Here is a 20,185-nt window from a genome sequence, read left to right on the forward strand (position 1 = left end):
ACATTGTATTTAATTGTCTTTGCACACAACTCCAATATGCTATAAAACAGACGTTTACAAAATAACACAACAAAATAACTACAGATGGATATGTATACTCATTTAACAGCTCTGGCTAATCCTCTGCACCATGACTCTTGCCGAACATGAACAAAAAAGGGCAAAACAGGACAAAAAAGGTATGTCACTGTTTGTTCTGTTCACATCCTTGAGCCTGGAAACACAAATGCTTTGGTTCACATTCACATGAATTTGCTGGAAGGTTGTCATTAACTTATTCACTGCCATTGACGAGTATAGAAGTCTAAAAGTGCATTTATTTTATATGGGCTGGTAGTGAACAATTAATTATCAGATTTTTCGACCACCACAATTATGACTTGTCATAATTGAATAAAAATAGAATAAAATTCCTTTGTAGTCTGCTGCTATTACTTTAAGTGCACTGCAATGCCCCTTAATAATTTATATTGGAAATATTTACCGTCTTAATATTTTACGATCCAAATTATGCTTTTCATGCTTATCATCATTACAATTAGTGTTACTTAAGTTAACTCATTAACTACCATAAATTGCACCCAATCACACTATTTTCAAACGTGTTACCTGCATAAGCACCTGGAGGTCTGCCAAGGTCTGTTGAGCTAACAGTCTCAAACTTGGCTGAACACTGGAGGTAAAACTGCAAATTCGGGCCTGGAGTTGTGAATCCAACAGAGCGGCACCCAGGCGAGGCTGCACTACATCTTCCAGCAGGACTGACTGCAGAAGACGCAGGGAGTGGAGACACACTTCCCAGCATCTGTCTGTTGCATCAACAAATATATGGAAGCCACAAGGTGTGGGAGATGAAGGCGCCACATAAATTTGTTAATTACGCCTTTAATTGCCATGAGAATACGCAACATTGGAATGTCGATGTGTGGAGCTGCTATTTTCTCACCATGCATTTGAGAGTTTTTTCAAATTTCAAAAACATGGGCGTTGGGTTAATGTGCGTAAGGTTGTTAATTAACTGTATTGCAGAATGTACATTAAGTTCCTTGGCCAGTCGGCTCACACAGACCGCAGCTGAAGGTAAGCAGTTTAGAAAATGGACGGATGGGTATATGGACAGCTGATAGATGAATGATAGATGGAGAATATTGTAACAGGACATGAGCCATTCGTTCAGCTCACATTGAAGTGACAGCGCCAACCAGTGCCTTTACAGGTTATATGAAACACCAAATTCAATGAGGAAATTCATCAAAAATGTATAAATATGATTGTGAATATAGCTCTGCAAGCTGTAAACTTAAATTGCAGCGTTATTTAGCGCATTTGACATTATCTTGTCATCTAATTAAGTGGTGTACCTTCAAGCAGAGTCCGAATAAGAGGCAGCAGTGCTGGGTTCTCCATCATGTACTTGAGTCCCTTCACACTGATACTGGTGTTATAAAGGCCCATAAGCATCAACCTGTGACAAAACACCAGACATAAGTAAAACACAACCACAACTAATTTCGATAAATTCTGAGAATGAAGCATTTGACCCGTTCATAACATATCCTCGTATTTGTATTCATGTAAATTAACTCATCAAGGAACTAAACATACAAAATATACTTAATTGTGTAATTGCCATGAATCCGGATGGCAAGTCACAGACTTATGCTGTCTCTTTCTTAGTGGGAATTAAAGTCGTTCGTCACTTATTTGTTGCTAGAGAGGTGAGAAAAATTGCCAAATTGGCAGACTGATAGCTTTTTGTAAATTAGCGCCTCTGTTGGGAGCCATTAAGAACACATCAGTGAGAAGGTCGCTAAAAAGAATTTTCATCCAAAGGAATAAATGAAAGCGATGAATCTGAATTACAGCAAATGTTGATATTCAAAATATAATTTTTTACACTGGGCAGTAGAAGGCTGCATACATACACTTTCAACTTTGGGAAAACACCAGGCTTCATCAACTCTAACAACTTTATCAGTGTGTCCAACAGATCATGTGCTGAGCAAGACAAGAAGTCTCGTCCACTGGTTACAGCCGCAATGTCTGATTTGAAGGACGAAAAGATCACTTAGAGTACATTTCATTTTATGAACTGAGCTTTTTTAAAAAAAAATAAAAATAATAATAATAATTGTAACTGCTTCTTACTAGTGATGGTTCCAGCTAGCGCCAAAACAAAGTGGTACTCTTGGTTGTTGTAGTCCTCAGATCGACTCTTCACGTCCTCATCCAGCGTTCTCACAAAGCTCCCCAGAGTCTGAGTGGTCACAGATAGGAAGGCCGGCAGGCTTCCCTACTCGACAATAATTGAACGCGCATTGGATACACAAACTGATACAGTGTCATGTGCCCCAACACATTTGTGGCTCACCATTCGCACAAGTTAGACAATTTGCGGATTTTTTTTTTTAACCCGTCCAAACACTGGCTGCAGAACAGAGTTTTGTCCCACTGATCGTTTTCTTGGGCGGATTAATTTACATTGGTTAGCAAAAAAAAACAAAAAAAGGGAATTGGACAGCCTTTGGGACAAATAAAGGGTTATGTAGGTAATGGTGATTTCCTACACAGACGGTTGCATCGGTGGGCCTAATAAAACATCCAAGTTATCATTCTTACTGGGTCATAATTTAAGTTGACCACTTGTTTTTTTAATTGATTGTACATTCCATAACATACAACACCAAACTAGTAACATTTAGGGTCCTATTTGTGTGCCCAGTGCAAATCTAGTACAAAGCACAGTCTGTGGTCATCTGATAAACATTAAATATAACATGCATTGTTTACTTATTTACATCTGTTCTGACAATAATGATAAACAAATGCAATCATATGGCCGGTGATTTTGCTTATAGGTGCTGCAGTAATACATTCATTGTTTGTACGTCCATCCATCCCTTATCTTATCTGCTCCTCCTCACATTACTCATGAAAATTCTCTTCTATTAAGTGCTATGGAGGACATCTAGTGGCCAGTGCAAAGTACTACCTCAACCAGATTTTGACATGTCAATTTTTTCTGATTGGAGGTTTGAAAGTTTTTTTCCTGTTTTATATTGTTGATTCACTGACGAAGGCTTTACAAACCTAAATGTGTCAAGAGTTTTATAAGATGACCAAGCAAAACAATAAAGGTTTTTAAAAAAAATTCCAATTGAAGTTTTTATTTGTATTCTCTTAATGAGTGCCTTGTTTCTCGAGTTTTGTTAGCTAATACTATTGATTAGCCTCATATGTTTGTCATTTTCTTTAATAATTAACTATTTAACACAGTTGTTTCATGGTTCATCATTTATTTCATGCAAGATGCATGGTGTTATGCTTTCCTGATTATTCTTTGTCTGTGTTGTAACAGACCACAGTAAACGTCTCAATCCGAACAGTGCTTTGACGCTATCTTGTGGGATCTATAGGAAATTTTAATTGATAACTTATAACATTTTGCTATTCGCGGTTGGGATCTACCCCTATTCTCTCCGGAGGTTCAATGACGTACATCACAGTAAGGCACAGAGAGAAGTCTCACATCAGCTAGCCACTGTTTAACCATGTCTTCTCTTGCAGAGCAGTTCCACAGAAGGCTGCAGACAGCAGAACCAAGACTGAAGCAGTAGTCAGCCTGTTGCTGCAACTCGGCTCCACTCTGCCACAGCTGTTCACGTAACAGCAATTTCTCCTACACAAATAAAATACACAGAAAACACATGATAATATGTAAGTAGAGGTCCACACATCACAACAACTTGGATCGGAGTGTTCTATGTATGATGAAATACGATCATCAAAGTCCTCCATAGTTACACCATTTTTTGCCTTCACAAAGCCAATACTGCTCACTGTAAATCACAGAGGCATACCTCCATTATGGATTATGTTTTCATTCCATGTATCACAAAATACCATAACACATACAACGTTGTAAATTGACCTACTAAGCCATAGAAAAAACGATAATGTTGGCATGTTTAATGAAGTTAGGGGGGGGGAATTTCTCAACGCAGAATGATTCAATTTTAACTCTAGACTACTAGACTAAATTAGATTACCAATTATTGATTTTCTCATTTACTACAGTAATTTAAAAAAGTATTTATAAAGGCCCATTAAAATTAATTAGGGGGGGGGGGATTTCTCAACGCAGAATGATTCAATTTTAACTCTAGACTACTAGACTAAATTAGATTACCAATTATCGATTTTCTCATTTACTACAGTAATTTAAAAAAGTATTTATAAAGACCCATTAAAATTAATTATGTCAATGTTGAATAACATAATTGCTAAGTATATTTTTCACATTTTTAAGCAGTCGGTCTATTTGTAATGTCACATACCATACTTCCAGCATTGAAATAAGGTAGGTACCGTAAATGACTCAAAGTATTGATTTTCAATGGTGGTGTTAAAATGTGTGTGTAATAAGACTTTGGCCAAAGACATCATAACAATGTTTGTAATCAAGTTTACAATGTTGAATATTTGAATTACGCTCTATCAGTCGTCCACATACAAATAAAGCCATTTATCACTCATATCAATAACAAGGGATCACCCAATTCAGTTTCAATTGGCCAGGCCACAGAAAACTCAGATGCCAAGGGAATCAAATAGATATAACACTATTATTTTGACAATAATACTCTATATTGTCTTTTATTTCAGCAAAGCATATAATTTGGTGCTCAACATTCTCCAGTTAAATCGCTTTTTATTTTGGTTGTAGTTTGCGGTGGTATAAAACTGCACTGAATGCTGAGAGCCTTTTCATACAAGCCACCTATGAAAATTACAGCACTGTAAATACATTATTAAATGAAAAAAATAAAGTAATTTGAACATTGTTACATTTGTAAAGTCAAAATAGTTGACACATGTTGTATTGGCACCTATGATACTGAAATTGTTCTTGTTGTTAAAAAAAAAAAGCGTCCAAACACAGTCCTCTGTCGGTCTCACCTCTCTCTCCTTCTGGCATTCAATTTGTAAGACCTCCAGTCGAGACTTAAGATGAAGACACTCCTGCTGTAAAAGTTCTTGTTCCTGTTTAAGATGCTCTTTCACTAGCACAGACGCACACGTCAAGGAAGAATTACAACAATAGAAATTTTGATTCACTTCAACATTCTTATTTTTTATCAGCCTGTCCACATTGGCACAATAAATGAAAAGGAAGGAAACATTTACATTAAAAAAAAACATTTTACATTTAAAAAAATGTCATGGCACACCACCAAACAAAAAAGTCACAAAAAGTATTAATAGTAAAATGATGATCTCCTCTCTACTCACAAATTGACTTGTTCAGTGTGCACTCTGGATGTTTGCTATGACCTTTTCTCTAGTGTGAATGGCAACAGGTTTACTGTACCTTCTTCCAATGAATAAAAGAATATTTATTACTTCTGTCTAGCATTATATGACAATGTCATGGACAGCTGAACAACGATCTATTTGTTTTTAATACATAATAACTTTCTAACAAATTAAGTGAAATGGAAAAAAAGTGCCATGGCACCCTAGTTGGGAATCACAGTTTTACACCACTTCTCAGGTTTAGAGTCATATGGACGGAAGGAGCCTTTCGGAGTGGATTGAAAACAAAACCAATCCCTGGATAATTCTCAAAGGTATATGGTGTGGGTTAATTATGGCTTACCTGTTTTATTCACTCTAGTTTTGTGAAGCATGTCAATCAAATCACCGTTAACAACTCTCGGCAGGAACTCCCTTAACTGCATGACCTCTGTGGTTAACTTTTCCAGGTCTCTTTTTCTCACTCGGACAAAACCATCCTGTGGAGAAGCCGGTATATGGGGGATGTCAGAAAAAAATATTAACATCATTTGTCAAACAGAGAAAGCTCACTGGATAAGACGTTTAGCGGACATACAGTGTGTATTTAAATTTTTATTAAAGTTTGCCACTGTCCATGGTAACATATACTGGTACATAATCACCAACTGTCTCCTCATCCAACCCAATCACTCTAAACTTATTTATACGTCTTTGACAAAGCTGACAATAACATTTAGTCTGACTCTGACCCATGACAAATAGTTTAGTGGTTCCACGTACATGTTATCATGGCCTATCATGACAGAAGCATCAGCAAAAGTCAATGAGTATGATTAAAAATCCAGGGTCATTTCTCATCATATCGAGACAAAAAAGACAATGAGCTCATGATATTTACCTGAGCACCATCACACAAGAGAACCGGTGGCCCGCCAAATGAAGAAGACATGTTATGCTAGGCTCACTTTCTTCTGTTCATCCAAAATGTAACAATTCCTGTAAAGGATATACAGGGGTAGATACTAGTTTTTTGTATTTATTTTGGGGGGGGGGTCGGTTTTTTTGGTGGTGGGGGGTGTAAAACGAACAGATACAAAAAAATCCTCGTACCTTACCACGTTCTGGTAAATATAGGTTCCTATGGCATAGACCTTTAAAAAAAAATAAAAGGCGTCCTTTCGTTTTTATTTCCGGGTTTTCTCTCCAACTGACTTTTGTCAACTATTCCGGTATGCAAAATAATCCAGTGCGGGTTTTGTTTATTTCCAACGGAGTCGAGAAGCTTATCTTGACTTCCTTTGTGTTTGAATTAATTTGAAACGTGTTTCGACGGCTGCGTGTCAACTGAAAGAACCTCGGAGAGCTTTCAGACTTAATTCATGTCTATGGAACGAGACTTTTCCAGCGATGATGAGGCGTTCACGAGCATGTTCCCTCTCCACCGCGCTTGTCGGGATGGAGATGTTGGAGCTTTGCTGTCACTGAACCAGCATCACACTCATCTAACAACCGAGGACTCCTGCTACGGTTGGACCCCCATTCACTGGGCTGCTCACTGTGGACAGGTGCGAATTCGCTTCTAAGGCCGTAGAAGAAGGATGGTAGTGTGTTGTGTGGGCTTTTTCCACTCAATCAGAGGTAGATGGCATGACACGAAAGTAAAAAGTATTGAGTCAAATTTACTGTCGACTTTTTGTTGTTCCTCTGCTGTAATGTGTTAATAGGTTGAGGGGAAACCGTAGCGATCGGTTCTATAGGTACTGAGGGAAGTGGTTGTGTTATTTGAGCGTCGAACGCGACTACTGAGCAAGTTTGGATGTACAATAAAGTTGTGAGGTGGAAAGATTTGCTAAAAAAAAAAAAGGCTTGGAACTCTTTGATTGGTTGCGGAGGAACTCCACAGAGCCAATGGTAGCTTTAGGCGCCAAGCTGTACAGGAAGTGTGCCCACTATTTTGATCAGGGTGTTTACATCCCGGGGCAATCTGCATTCATCATTTGGACAAAGTATTTTCCTTGACTTCTGGCTTTAAAATAACGTATAATATCCATGTTAAATGTGCAATATATAAAACTGTAATGGGGTGATTGTACATTTATATGTTTTCACAATCATAACCGTGTTATATTACTTCATAGTGGCCCATGACAATAAAGAGTTAAACACTCATGGTTTATAACAACAAATATAAGAAACAGATTTTAAACAAATGTATTAGTAATACTGTAACATATACTATAGTAATTAAAGAATTATGGCCTAAACAGAATAAATATTAATAGAACTTCAAAACTTAATTTTCTTCCAATTTGATGTAATAATGCAGCGCATTATCTAATATATAGATTTTGTTTGTCAAATTTCATGATAGGAAATTCTGATATTAGTAATTCTGAATGGGTAGTTTGGGGTTCAAATTTTGTCTCAAGTCTTCCTGTGTACAGGTCTCACTGTAATTTTGAGGTTCTGGTTAGTTTTCTCAGAATAAATTAACTTTGTACCACATTCCAAAAATATCTGTATTACATTCGTTAAAGACTAACTTGTCCATAAATGTGTTTATCGTTTGACTACATGTGCACTGTGATTGGCTGGCGACTAGTCCAGGGTGCCTCTTGCCCAAAGTCAGCTGGGATAGGCTCCGTCTCACCTGCAACCAAAATGGGGATACACGAAATACAAATTGGATGGATGGTAATATAGAAGAGAGTGGTTTGGTGAAGGGAAGACTTTGGGAATTATTATATGAGCTAACCACTCTTCCACTGTGCTGCTAACTTTATTACATTATTAATTGTATGTAATTTCATTGAGGAAAGAAGAAAAAAATTACAACCGAACTCAAAGAAATTAAGCTTTACTTCTATTTTCCTTGCTCTCTCTTTGTGTCACCTCCAATCCACCACACTCTATGCCAACAAAAAAAAATTTCCCCATCTTATTTGAATGTTTTCCTGGTTCCATATAGTTGGAGTGTGTCATCCGCCTGGTACAGATGGGTTGTGACGTGAACACGGTGTCCAGTCGCTTCAACCAGACCCCGATACACACAGCTGCACTTGGCGGGCATCCTCGCTGTGTTTTGTGGCTGTCGCAGGCTGGTGCAGATGTCAACCGGCAGGTGAGCAGTGATATCACTGTAAATGCAAATGCAAATAGTATTAATAACATTCAGTTTAAGGTCCATAAACTAGTACATAGTTTTCCCCTTTTATTTTATTTTAAACATCTATAAAAAGATATTTCAAAACGGTCTGAAAACCTTCGTCAGGGGAAAAAAGACACAACAAATATTACGGACCAGTACCATCCACCATAGGCGGCAGTAATGTGTGATCAGAGATCGGGGTGTGATATCAGCCCAAAAAAAAAAAAAAACAGTATTGGATTGTATCTGTGTATATCCAAAATCTCAGCTATTAGCACTCGCATACAAGCAGTCCATACTGAATGTAAAAAAAAAAAATAAAGATTCTGACTGGATTGAAGGGAACTGGAATTCTTATTTTTCGCTTGCACGAAAGGAAACGGCACAAACACAACAATTCTACAACAGCTTTTTTTTTTAAATTAAATAATTGCTCTTTACTCTCGATAAATTGCAAAAGTCTACATTTCATTGTTGCAAAAGTCTTCACACAGAGTCAAGTCATCGTCAGTACTTGGTTACAGCTCCTTTGGCAGCAATAACAGCTTCCAATCACTTTGGACAGCCAGCAATGACTTTTGCACAATGTTGTTTGGATAGTTTCGCCCACTTCTCTTTTCAATACCACTCCATCAGAGTCATGTTCCTTGTTGCAAAGGGATTCAATGTATACCATGATATGACTTTTAGGCCATTTTGCTCAGGCCTAAGTGTCCATTTGAAGCCGTTAGTTTAGGGCAAAAATGTGAAACACAGTTTACATGCACTATTATATTTATGTACATTAGTGCAAACGCTAAAACATTCACACTAATGCTACAAGTACGGAAAATCACAAATGTAGCAAGTCTTTGTTTTTTTTCCTAGTACTACTTGAGCACGATGGCCACATCTCTCAGCCTTCACATGCTATTTCTGAAGGGAATTAATATTTCTAGCATCTGTGTTTTCAGGATTTGGTAGGTGAGGCTCCAATCCACAAGGCTGCCAGGGCAACCTCCATGGAGTGCATCCAAGTTCTGCTGATAGCCGGTGCTAAACTACAGTAAGTAAACTGCTGAGCAAGACTCAGGACCACTGCAGCTTAATTTTGCATAGACAGTGGAAACTCTAAGGTTGAACTCAATCTATTCGTGGATGCTTGTCGACATCTCTAAGGTTTAACTTGTGTATAAAATGTTCCTATAGGAAATAATGCAACTACGGTGCTATATTTAATAACAATTTTAATCCGCTCTTTGACCAAGCTTGTAACCCGCTTTACTCATAATGTATATCAAATAAATTTTCGCCATTGTAATAAATCACATTGTATTGCAAAATATACATTTAAAGGAATTAAAACTTGCAAAACAGAATGGAAAACGTATTTTATAAAGTGCAGTAAAACCCAGTCACACACACAATGTGGTGTCCATATGTTGATGTGTGCCTTTATTGGGCGTGGCCTAGTGAATGAGTGACAAGCACACTTCGTAGCGTTAGTTCAGTGTGAGCTTCTTCACGTTCTCCCTGCAATTGTTTTCATTTTGTATTTGTGTTTTGACTATTGATCTCATTAATAAAAGGTTTAAGTGCATCAGCGATTGTTGCTCTCCTATCTTTTTCACTTCAATCAAGGGGGCAACATATCTGACGGTTGCTTATAATTGAAAGCAAAAAGAAAAAAAAATCCACCAAACATCGACTTCTTACTTGAAAAACTCGTAAATTGGAGAACCACTGTAGACATTCCAGCCATACCTTCACTGACTTGGAGGCATGGCATTGAACATTTTCCTGCTGTAAAAACAAATTCTCAGAGTTGGGAAGCAACACCAAAATCAATTTTGTCCGATTGCAGGCTTACTGAATCGCCTCAGAATTACCATAGATCATCCACCAAAACTTACATTCTAGTTTTGGATATGCTGAAATTAATAATTTTTTTAGCATTCTTGGAATTCGTTTTGTTAATGTGAATCTACTACAAACCTTTTTTTTTACACAGTCAATAATTACTGTACATACGACTGTGCGGAATATTGCTTTCCATTGACTTGGTTCACTCATTGTGCAGTTTAAGGAACAACAGCGGGCAGACAGCAGCTGACCTTGCTCGCATTCTCGGCTCTGATGACTGCCTCCGCCTCATCGGCAACTTGCAGGAGCACTTGCGGCATCTCGGTGAGCTGCAGGCCAATGGAGGCAAGAATGGGAACGGCCCAGTCCGTGGTCCTGGTGTGCTCTGTAGGAAAAGACTGCATTCTGCTTTTGAGAGTGGTCAAATGAAGAAGGCAAGACGAGGTAACAGTGACACCCTTTACTTTCATTCGCAGCATTGGTGGACCTTTATTTGGCCTCAAAATGTGAATGGCATCTGTTGCATTGCAGAAGTGTTACTGCAGGTGCAGCATTCTGAACTTGAGGACAGCATGGAATGCAACTGTGGAGGTAATTTGACCGCATAACCATTGCTTATTTAAACTGCTTAAAACATGCATCAATGTAAAAAAATAAAATTAAAGACTCGATGTGGAAATTTTGATCACAAAAAAGGATGTGTGATAACAGTCAAATCTTTATTTCCAGGTTTAGGCCGAACAAAACACTCAAAAGACAAAAACGTCGTTCATCAGTAAAAATGATTTTTTTTTTTTGGAAAGTTAAGGATAAAATGCAGATGTTAAAATAAAAGCATATTTGTAGTTATTAAAGTAGTTATTGATTTTGGGAAAAAAGACAAAAAGAAACAAATCAATTCTAAATCGGGAACTGAAAATCTAAAATCAAATCAAATTGGGGCTTGAGTGAATCGTTATATCCCTCGTGGTTGGGTTGGGTTGCATTTCCCTGATTTCTGGCAACAATTTAATACGGATGTGATCGCTATCATTACATTTTCGGTCATGTACTTCACATGAATTGATTTAGAGGTATTTTTTTCTTGTCCAGCAGATTTTGCTGCAGTCACTGACAGTGTCCATCCAACCTCTCTTGTTGACCACGATGACGACGAACTGATGAAAAACATTCCCACCTGCGATGAAATTTCCACACGGCTGTCTTGGCAGCAGGGAGGTTCGCCACCCTGTCAGCGCAACTCAGCTGACATGTGCGGCTCACTGCATCTGACAGGAAGTCCCAACAGCTACATGTCCCATCGGCCGAACTTACAGACCCTAGGAGATGATTGCAGCGAATTCCTACTATATGGACATTATCATGGCTTTGGGGATACAGCAGAGGAGTTTTCTGACAGAGGCTCCATTGGACAGAAGTCTTTTCAAAATATGGAAGGTGCCGTGCATATGTGCCAGGACTCATAAGCCTATGGCCTTTTTTTTTTTTTTTTTTTTGTATTTTCTCAGTTTGTCTCATTTCCCTAAATTGTCACGTTAAAAGTTGGTCATAATAGTGATATCACTATTGTGGGACACATTTTGATCTCTCAATGTCAATAGTGATATCACTATTGTGGGACACATTTTGATCTCTCAATGTCCTCTTGGTGCTGCTTATGACTCTTGGTTGTATAAAACAGTGTTTCCCAACCATTATTTAAATACTGCATCTTTGACTTTAGATGAAAAATAAGTTAACAGTACGTACACCACCAAATTTCACAAGAAGTAACGTCTGACTGAAAACAGCTGGCTACACAGCTGGTTACACTTCTCCCATTGAATTGTTCTCGTCACTATACATCATTGATGTAGAATATGACCAAATATGCATTATTCGGAGTAATTATTGAGTGGTTGACAATCATTGTTATAGAATATCAAGCAGATATTGCCTATTTTCCTATTACTGTAAACATTCCGTAGTTTTATCAAGAAACGAGCACTGCAACTATATAGTCACTTTATCAGGGTTAGCTTTTTTAATCTGTCATGGTTGTATCCTGATGTTACTTGAGAAACACGCCCCAGCTACTGTGTAATCGGTTTGGATTTGCCACTATTTTATTGCGTTCTCTTGTTTGTTGGGCTGGGAAAAGTACCCACATTGCATTCTTTAGTTATGTTTGAATTACGATGTGGTTAAATATTTAGCATGCACCTTTTTTTTGTTGCCACCCTATGAACATTCTTACCATTTCTGACAATCAAAAATAAAAATTTGTAAAATTTTCCAATGAATCTCAGATTGTCCAGGTGTATCAAGTGTCTACTGATGGCAAAAACAGATTCTCATAACCACAGAGTCAAAATAACTTTTATTACAGGATAAAAGCCAAGTAAAATCATTAATTTTATGTTCCATACCACCTATCCAGATCAAAGTTGTGAGGGCCTACAGCATATTGCAGCTGACATCAGGTAATGGGCGAGTCACACCCTGGCGTGGTCACGAGTCAATTTCAGAGCACAGACAGAACTGTTCACATTCACAATAACACTGAGAAGGAATTCAACTCAAAATAGGACCAGGCACGTAAATCAAATCATGACATTGAGGTACAATCATTCCCTAAATCCCGTTTGATTGTTTTCTGCAGACTGGCTATGCTGGCATCCAGAGCTGCCAATCCGTCTCGAAACGCCGCCTCGTCTCTGGTGTCAAAGGTTGACACTGACCTCATACTGCAGTCGGGTGACAGAGTATCCACCTTGCCCTCAGAAAGGAACGAGTCAAAACGTCGACAGCGCTCTTTTTCTATCTGCTGCTCTGATAATTTTACTCCAGCAAAACCATCGCTGTGTGCCGTTTTCTCTTCCCTCTCTGCAGCCATGTGGCTATTGCCACCGATGTACGAGGCCTGTGGTTGGCCCAGAGTCGTCAGGTATTTAGTGATGTGTTCAGTGGCACTGCTCTGGTCATCATATTTCTCCTTGAGTGCTGCATCAGGTCTCGCAAGGTCAATAATTGTGTCACACTCAGACACACTGCCACTCCTAAGAAACCTGAAACAGGGAGGAAGGCACATTAAGCTTTGAAAGCAAGTTCATAGCAAACTTGGGGACATACAGGGACGTACCTCTTGAGGTTTTCTATCTGTTCGAGTCTTTGCTGGGCAAGTGAGGCCAATTCGCTTTTTACCTGCTCACTCTGGGCAAATTTGATTCTCATGGTCTCCAAATCTGCACATACAAACAACAGTCTTGTTACTGCATATAATCGATGTTTGTTATGCGAACATGGGCCGTTACTTTTTTAAAATGAGAACAGCAAGTGAAATGAAAATATTTATGAAAAATGAATCTGAATTCACAAAACAGTCCCAACGATTGTTTGGAAATACACGTCTATCTTAGCACAATAAAAAGTAGGGCCATGATTTGTTTAAAAAAACTGACGGGATGGGTATTGACGGCCTTTGAAATGCATGGGAGAAGAATGTTTTTATGCATTATGTATATTATCTCAATATTGTTTTAATTAATTGGACGATTAATCTGCTTTTTTTTTCCTGCCAAAAATCTGCATTTGCCTAAAAAAAAAAAAAAATCCATATTGGTCGGGCCCTACGAAAAGTTGCCAGTCCAAGAAGTGTGGCTGTAAATTCCAAAACAACACGTAGGTCATCAAGTACGTGCCACGAGACTCAACCTGATTTCATCAGCATATTCTGCGCCTCACTGTCGCGCAACTGTCTCTTCGTGTCCAGAAGAGTTTTCCGCACTTCAGCAAGAACGACTTGAAGCTCCTGCAGTCGGGATTGAGCGGCGGCAAGATCCTCAGGCGGACAAAGCACTAAAGACAAAAAAAAAATGTCCTTTAGTAATTGAAAAGAAAAGCACATCTTTTCACAATTTTAAACAGTTTTCAGGTATCATCAAAAGAGCCCAAGGATAGAGAAGGGGTGTGTCCCAGACGCACCCACAGAGTTTTCACCCACTTTTTAGAGCATTGGTGAAATCAGCCGGTTTTGAGAGGTGGAGCTGGCACTGCAGAAACACAACTGCTGTATTTGTATACAAAACAATTTATATACTATCTAGTTGGTATGCCCAGTCCGTCGCAGTTCCGGACAAAAGTAAAAATAAGTAAATTCTCTCCTCTCCCATTGCGGTGAAAGCGACTCCCATTCTGTCCGTTCAACATGACTCCTACCCCATACTGCTCCCATTTTGTAGGTCTGTTACATTTGAGAAAAAAAACAAAACTCAAGTTGCAGTTTACTCATTTACTGAATAGTTTGACACCCCCTTTTTCCTCATGGACTCTCTCTCTTCACCATTTCATTCTACTTTTTTTTTTCGTACTGTATAATCCCCCTCCCGTCTGCTGCTGTGATTTTTTTTATCCTGTACCGTCTTAATCCCATGATTAGTAAAGTTGGCTGCCACAAGATTCCCAAAAAATTCCAGCCTCTACCTGGAAGCAATACAATATGCAGAATGAGGATTCTTGTAACGATTTATTTAAGTTGTCCATTAAATGAAATTAAATGGGCAGACTCGCATACAAACAAAAAATTCTTACCTTGAGGGTTACACAGGGTTTCAATATTTTCTTGCCTCTCTCTCTCTTTTAACTGTTTGGTGAGAAACGCCACTCGTCTGGAATGAAGACGTGCATTAAGCTGAAGGTGGCCAGATCCACTTGCAACCTTGTGCCGTACCTGTGAAGCTGAGCGTTCAAGTCGTGCATTCTCTCCAGGTCTTCAGATTTCTCGGGATCGAAACCTTTGGATTTTGACTCTGGTGAGGAAACTGTCATCTCCAGATGACTGAGCAGCTTCTCAGCAATACTGCCTGCGCAACCAAAACAGTAGCGGAGATAGAAGCATGCATGATGTTGTGAGCTGGTAGAAATTACAGAATTGGGTTGAGACAAAATATATATAATAGACAGTCACCGTAACATTATTCACAATTTAAACGTTGGCGCAGGCTGGGCCTGGTTTGAACATCTAATTCAGTGATTAGCATCCCACTAAAGGAAATCCTCGTAAATCACTTTGTGAATCACCAGTAAATTATTGGTTTCATTGGCATACTGGTCCCCATATGTGCTGCACATTTTTAAGATGCAACTCACGGCACCCCGCGTTTTGTAGAGACTATCGTAGCATTAGCACACATACAATACAAAAAAAAATTAAGATGAAGAAAACATACCTTTTCCAGCTATCAATGTCTTGAGCTCTCCCAGAAGATACTGAACAGTCCTTAGTTTGCCTCCACTAATGTCCTCACCGCTATGTGTGTCAGGACGGGCGTCCAACGGCTGATCAGTATCAAATAGCTTGTCGTAGGCGTGCACACTCAAGCGTGTCTCACGTTGGTTGTCTGTGTCTTTCACGGGCACGGAATCAACATCCTCGCCATTAAAGGAGGCCGTGCGGTAAGCGCCAACTGGCTGGTAGGCAGTCTGAGGAAGAGTCTGTTGACTTGAGGGGTGGGTGGAGTGGAGAAAAGACTCAGACTGGGTCACGGCCAGAAGGACGGAGGTCAAGGGCTGGGAGGGAGCAACTTCGTGAAGCGGTTGAGACGACTTCAGTGATGGAAATAAGTGAGACTGTCGGAGGCTGTGTGCCTTGTTCACGCCCGATTGTGAAACTGGAGGAGGATATTTTGCTCCCGGAACCTGATTAGAACTGTATTCTGTAGGTGGAAAAGTGCAAATGTCAATTTGTACCATCAGAGTAATACAGGGCGTCTCCCACAATAAAATGACTCTCTCGTTGCTTCATGTGCAAACTCGCCCAAATGACAATATCTCAATGGTACAGGTTAGACTGCAAAACCAGCAACAGTCAGTTTTTGAGTTGAAAAAAAATAAACAGGAAGACAACAGTTAACAAATTGAAATGAAAAGTTCTTAACCCTTGTTAATTTCTTGAATTTCACTGAAAATAAGACAAATGTTATGGTGTCTGGCCCTTCTACTTTCAACCCTGTTGACCTCGGTCCCCTGACATGTTATCTGAAGCCAACAGTCTCAAACTTGGGTTATAAACTGGACAGTGATTTTAAGTTAGATCAGAAAATCAGTGCTGTTGTTCGATCCGGCTTCCTTCATCTTCAGTCGCTGGCTAAAGTGAAGCCCGGTCCTTTCCCAGCAACATTTCGAAAGAGTCATGCACGCCTTGGTTACATCTAGGCCAGATTACTGGAATGAACTTAACTTTGGAGGCAGCCAGTCATCCCTCAAACGCCCCCAACTGGTGCAAAATGTCTTTGAACTGGATCTCAGGCCAATCTTTGCCTTTCTTGAATAGATCCCAGTGCAATTTAGAGTTCGCTTTAAGATACTGCTGTTCGACTTCAAAGCTTTAAATGGCCTCGTCCCAGCGTACCTCTCCGAGACTTAGTACAGTATATGAGTAATGGCCAGTCAAAGAATGAGAACATTCTTGGGGGACTACCTGTCGTTGGAGGAAGATTCTTGCTGGTCTTTTTCCCCAGTCCCGTGGGTGGTTTTGGTTTCTCAGCACCAGCGTTCACTGCTTTGGGAGGTTGTGTCAAAGGTTCTAAGCACAAGCACATACCAAACAGACACGTTTACATCACGACGCAAATGATCTCAATAGCACTCATTCATCATTTGTGACTTTGATTACAGGAAAGCCCTCTGACCTTCCTTGTCCACCTGGAGCATGCCTGAGAGTAAAACAGCGCAGCGATCCAGCCCTGAGTGCAGACTGGCAACCTAGGACAAAAGTGTGGAACGACAACAGCCACAGACTCAAGAAGTGAGATATTCCCCATCTATGGCATTGTTGAAGAGAATTGTTTGATGACATCGCCTCCAAGAATGATTTGTAGCGAACGTTGTTTTGGTCTAAACATGAATAAAAATGCATACGTTTTTTTCAGATGCAATTGCATTTTTGTTGTTAGGGCGTTGCTATGGGTCTATGAATCTAGGACGTTCGCAAAAAAAAAATAAAATAAAATGAAAAAAAACTCATGTCTTTTTAAAATCTCTAATCTCGTTGCACACTTGAGTACAATGACAATAAAGGGATTTCTGATTCTGATTCTGAAAATAGACTTATTACTCGTGTTTGTGAGCGTGGATGGTTGTTTGTCTTTGTGTGCTCTGCGATTGGCTGGCAACCAGTTCAGTGCCTACTGCCTGAAACAGCTGGAAGCTTTTTTTTTTTTTTTTTACTTTTAAAAATTATGAATATTTCAGAATCTGTACTTTTCTACATACATGTAAGTACATGGGTTTAATCAGTAACTGTACTTTGCCGTTCTATTTTAAATTTTTGTACTTCTACCCAAGTACAGTGTATGTATTTTTGCTACATCTGTTGAAAATTGCCTAGAAATAATCTACAATCGTGTCATACTAGCTTTTTAAAATGTCCTTAATTTTTAAGGACATAAAACATCCATGACTGACCACCAAAATTCATCCCTGTGTCTTACTCTTTGTTCACCTGGTCTATAGGGTCTGTGGAATAGAAAGAGTATGCAGGTTCCTTTCGTCCTGGAATGGTGGCCCTGTTCACACATTAGAAAAAAATACAGTTTGTTTCTGGAGCTTGCTGAATATGGAAGAATAGTGTAAAATTTGCAGTGACACAAAGAAAAAAACTTGCCGTTTTCTGGCCTGTTGTACCTTGGTTCCTCCACTTGGCAGCCTTCCAGAAGTCAGTACCTGTCAATCACAAGTCTTGTGTTTCAATTAATTTACCCATTTCCACATCACTTGCCCTGTTCGGGGTCACATAGGTAACGTGAGAAGTGGGGAAACACCAGACCATAATGATTTCGTTTCAACTACTGCACCAAGTTAATGGAGTTCCGACCTGCAATCAAGTCAGCTAAACACAACAGGGCTGTCACTTAAGAAGACAACTATTCAAACGCACACAGGCGATTTTGAGACTTCATGTTAAGCCACTGATTGATTTAGGCTTGATTTACACTGTAGGTAAGAGTGCTCACTTCCCATTAAATGCCTATATCTGTTTTTTTTTTACTCTCTATCTACATGTACATTACAAGTATCACATACACATTACAAACGTTAACATTCACGGAACACATGAAACATCCTGCAAATGCAGACATTCAAATTGCATGTACCTACATAACCCCACAAGCATCAACACCACGCAGTGACACTTCACATTCAACGTTACATGGCATTGATTTGGCCTAGGCAGACTCTTCCCCAGATTGATTTAAAAAGAGTATCAGCCACATTACTCCAACGAACCCAGTCTTTAATGTACCATAGATAAAAATGGTCTTGGTTTTGGCTGGAGTTTAGATATTTCAGCTACCATTTTCCAATCTGTATTGAGCCAAAGAAAATATTCTAAAAATCACGCAAAAAAATATTCTGTTGTATGAATGACAGGTACATTGTACCTTCAGACATCAACTAAAAGAACATGTTCCGCATGTCACCATACATCGCTGGCATTACTCGATGGACATGATAGACATTAAAAAATAATTTCCAGGCGGATTTTAGTGAACTTGAAAGAGTATCCACGGCGCACGAAAACATGAAATAATTTTATGTTTTCTTGCGTGTTTACTGCTAACACTATGCCGCATTTTTAGTGCTGATAAATATTGAAAGATATATGAGCAAAATATTTTGAATCATCAGATTAAAAATCGTAAACGTTGTTCTTGCTGGGCAGTCTGCACATGCGTATATATGCGTGTCCGTGTGTCACAAAGTGAATGAGATTATTTTTGCGCACTATAGTCGATTGTCGTTTAGGGCAGATCTGCCACATCCAAAATGACAGATCGCTGACGTACCACAATTGTACGAAAAAAAACTGACTCAATGCGGACTTCTTTCAAACAACCGCTTCCTTAACTTTCACAGCGAAACGAGTTATAACTTTTAAGAAGCATTGCGTTGAAATTATAGCCAGTTTCACCAAAAAGTGAATTTAACCCAAATCTAAAGCAAATAAGACACGTGAGACGCATTACAGGATAGAAAAGTGAGGAACGAGTGTAACGAAAGTAACCGAATTTGTGCGTAGTCAATAGTCTGACCTTTCGTTTCATACTTCCTTTCATTGTTGAGAATTTGCCACCGCTGCGTTAATGTTGTTATTGTGTGTGCAATCAACGTAACATCCTTATTCAGAAAAATCTTTTTTGTAGTGTTCCTTTATAGCTGGTGGGAAGTTCTTCTTCTTGTTTTTGGCTGATTACATCTCCTTGGTGCATAGCGCCACCTACCGTACAGGAGATTTCCGATGGCTCAGCTGCGGTTGTTCAAAGGAGTCAGTGCAGACGTACGTACGGGCGAGTTCGGAAATCGGCTTTGAGCGCGCACCAGTTCACTCCGATGGTCCGGAAACTCATAGCGTTGCTCAAATTTGCTGTCCGGTTATTCAGAGTGCCGGTGCGCGCATGCTGCGCTCCAATTTAGGATACGGTGAGCTCGTGTCTGGCTGCGTTGGAAATGAATGGGAACGGAGCGCACTCTGCGGGGGACACCCCGAACTGGTTGCCAGCCAATTGCAGGGCACAGAGGGACGAACAACCATCCGCACTCACACTCATATCTAGGGGCAATTTAGAGTGTCCAATCAACCTGCCGTGCATGTTTTTGGAATGTGGGAGGAAACCCAAGCAGGCGCTGGGAGAACATGCAAACTCCACACAGGATGGCCGGAGCCGGGATCGAACCCACGACCGCTGCTGTCTCTCACTGTGAGGCCATCGTGCTAGCCAGTTGGGACACCGTGCCGCCCCTTATAGATATCTGTTATTGTTATTTGAATTCATGATATTGCTACAGAATCTGCAATATTTGTCAGTGACATTAATTTCCTTTGGCCACTTTTGGGGCACAAATATGATATAAATAACA

At 39.5% G+C, this 20,185-nt stretch overlaps 3 protein-coding genes across 6 annotated transcripts; 1 reads left to right on the forward strand and 2 right to left on the reverse strand.

The window, feature by feature from the left end:
* Nucleotides 1–103: 103 nt before the first annotated feature.
* hsf2bp (heat shock transcription factor 2 binding protein) lies at nt 104–7,027 on the reverse strand. Its single transcript, XM_088291046.1, has 10 exons — nt 6,409–7,027; nt 6,197–6,294; nt 5,660–5,795; nt 4,960–5,063; nt 3,530–3,679; nt 2,149–2,293; nt 1,926–2,043; nt 1,362–1,465; nt 610–809; nt 104–214 (listed from the first exon to the last, which is right to left on the reverse strand). Exons 2-10 carry the CDS (start codon nt 6,245–6,247, stop codon nt 185–187), a joined length of 1,038 nt encoding a protein of 345 aa, XP_088147172.1. The 5' UTR covers nt 6,248–6,294; nt 6,409–7,027; the 3' UTR covers nt 104–184.
* ankrd10a (ankyrin repeat domain 10a) lies at nt 6,442–11,871 on the forward strand. 4 transcript variants are annotated; one of them, XM_088291043.1, is made up of 6 exons: nt 6,442–6,863; nt 8,267–8,419; nt 9,400–9,491; nt 10,506–10,732; nt 10,823–10,879; nt 11,381–11,871. In XM_088291043.1, the coding sequence occupies exons 1-6, from the start codon at nt 6,678–6,680 to the stop codon at nt 11,752–11,754; spliced, it is 1,089 nt and encodes a 362-aa protein (XP_088147169.1). In that variant the 5' UTR covers nt 6,442–6,677; the 3' UTR covers nt 11,755–11,871. The 4 variants fall into 4 exon arrangements, with proteins under 4 accessions (XP_088147169.1, XP_088147170.1, XP_088147167.1 ...); XM_088291044.1 differs by having other exon boundaries at nt 6,443–6,863; nt 11,384–11,871; XM_088291041.1 differs by having other exon boundaries at nt 6,446–6,863; nt 10,820–10,879.
* Nucleotides 11,872–12,628: 757 nt separating this feature from the next.
* ccdc14 (coiled-coil domain containing 14) lies at nt 12,629–19,521 on the reverse strand. The gene is made up of 11 exons (XM_088289123.1): nt 19,360–19,521; nt 17,931–17,989; nt 17,769–17,832; nt 16,957–17,029; nt 16,746–16,850; nt 15,496–15,981; nt 14,997–15,129; nt 14,858–14,934; nt 13,982–14,125; nt 13,410–13,512; nt 12,629–13,335 (listed from the first exon to the last, which is right to left on the reverse strand). Exons 1-11 carry the CDS (start codon nt 19,381–19,383, stop codon nt 12,876–12,878), a joined length of 1,728 nt encoding a protein of 575 aa, XP_088145249.1. The 5' UTR covers nt 19,384–19,521; the 3' UTR covers nt 12,629–12,875.
* Between the last annotated feature and the right edge of the window lie 664 nt (nt 19,522–20,185).

This window comes from Idiotropiscis lumnitzeri, chromosome 3, assembly GCF_059441095.1.
Source record: "Idiotropiscis lumnitzeri isolate Australia: NSW breed Sydney's pygmy pipehorse chromosome 3, RoL_Ilum_1.0, whole genome shotgun sequence".
Classification (NCBI taxonomy): Eukaryota; Metazoa; Chordata; class Actinopteri; order Syngnathiformes; family Syngnathidae; genus Idiotropiscis; species Idiotropiscis lumnitzeri.

Bases quoted from the DNA above. Each gene is read 5' to 3' on its own strand.
- ankrd10a (XM_088291041.1), top strand. From the start codon at position 6,678: ATGTCTATGGAACGAGACTTTTCCAGCGATGATGAGGCGTTCACGAGC. The intron at 6,864-8,266 runs GTGCGAATTCGC...GGTTCCATATAG, and splicing joins GGGCTGCTCACTGTGGACAG to TTGGAGTGTGTCATCCGCCT. The intron at 10,880-11,380 runs GTAATTTGACCG...TTTCTTGTCCAG, and splicing joins CATGGAATGCAACTGTGGAG to CAGATTTTGCTGCAGTCACT.
- hsf2bp (XM_088291046.1), bottom strand. From the start codon at position 6,247: ATGTCTTCTTCATTTGGCGGGCCACCGGTTCTCTTGTGTGATGGTGCT. The intron at 5,796-6,196 runs GTAAATATCATG...GCTTCTCCACAG, and splicing joins TCTTGTGTGATGGTGCTCAG to GATGGTTTTGTCCGAGTGAG. The intron at 1,466-1,925 runs GTATGTATGCAG...GTTTTGTCACAG, and splicing joins GTTTTCCCAAAGTTGAAAGT to GTTGATGCTTATGGGCCTTT.
- ccdc14 (XM_088289123.1), bottom strand. From the start codon at position 19,383: ATGAAAGGAAGTATGAAACGAAAG. The intron at 14,935-14,996 runs GTACGGCACAAG...TCTTCATTCCAG, and splicing joins TTGAACGCTCAGCTTCACAG to ACGAGTGGCGTTTCTCACCA. The intron at 13,336-13,409 runs GTACGTCCCTGT...TCCCTGTTTCAG, and splicing joins CAGATAGAAAACCTCAAGAG to GTTTCTTAGGAGTGGCAGTG.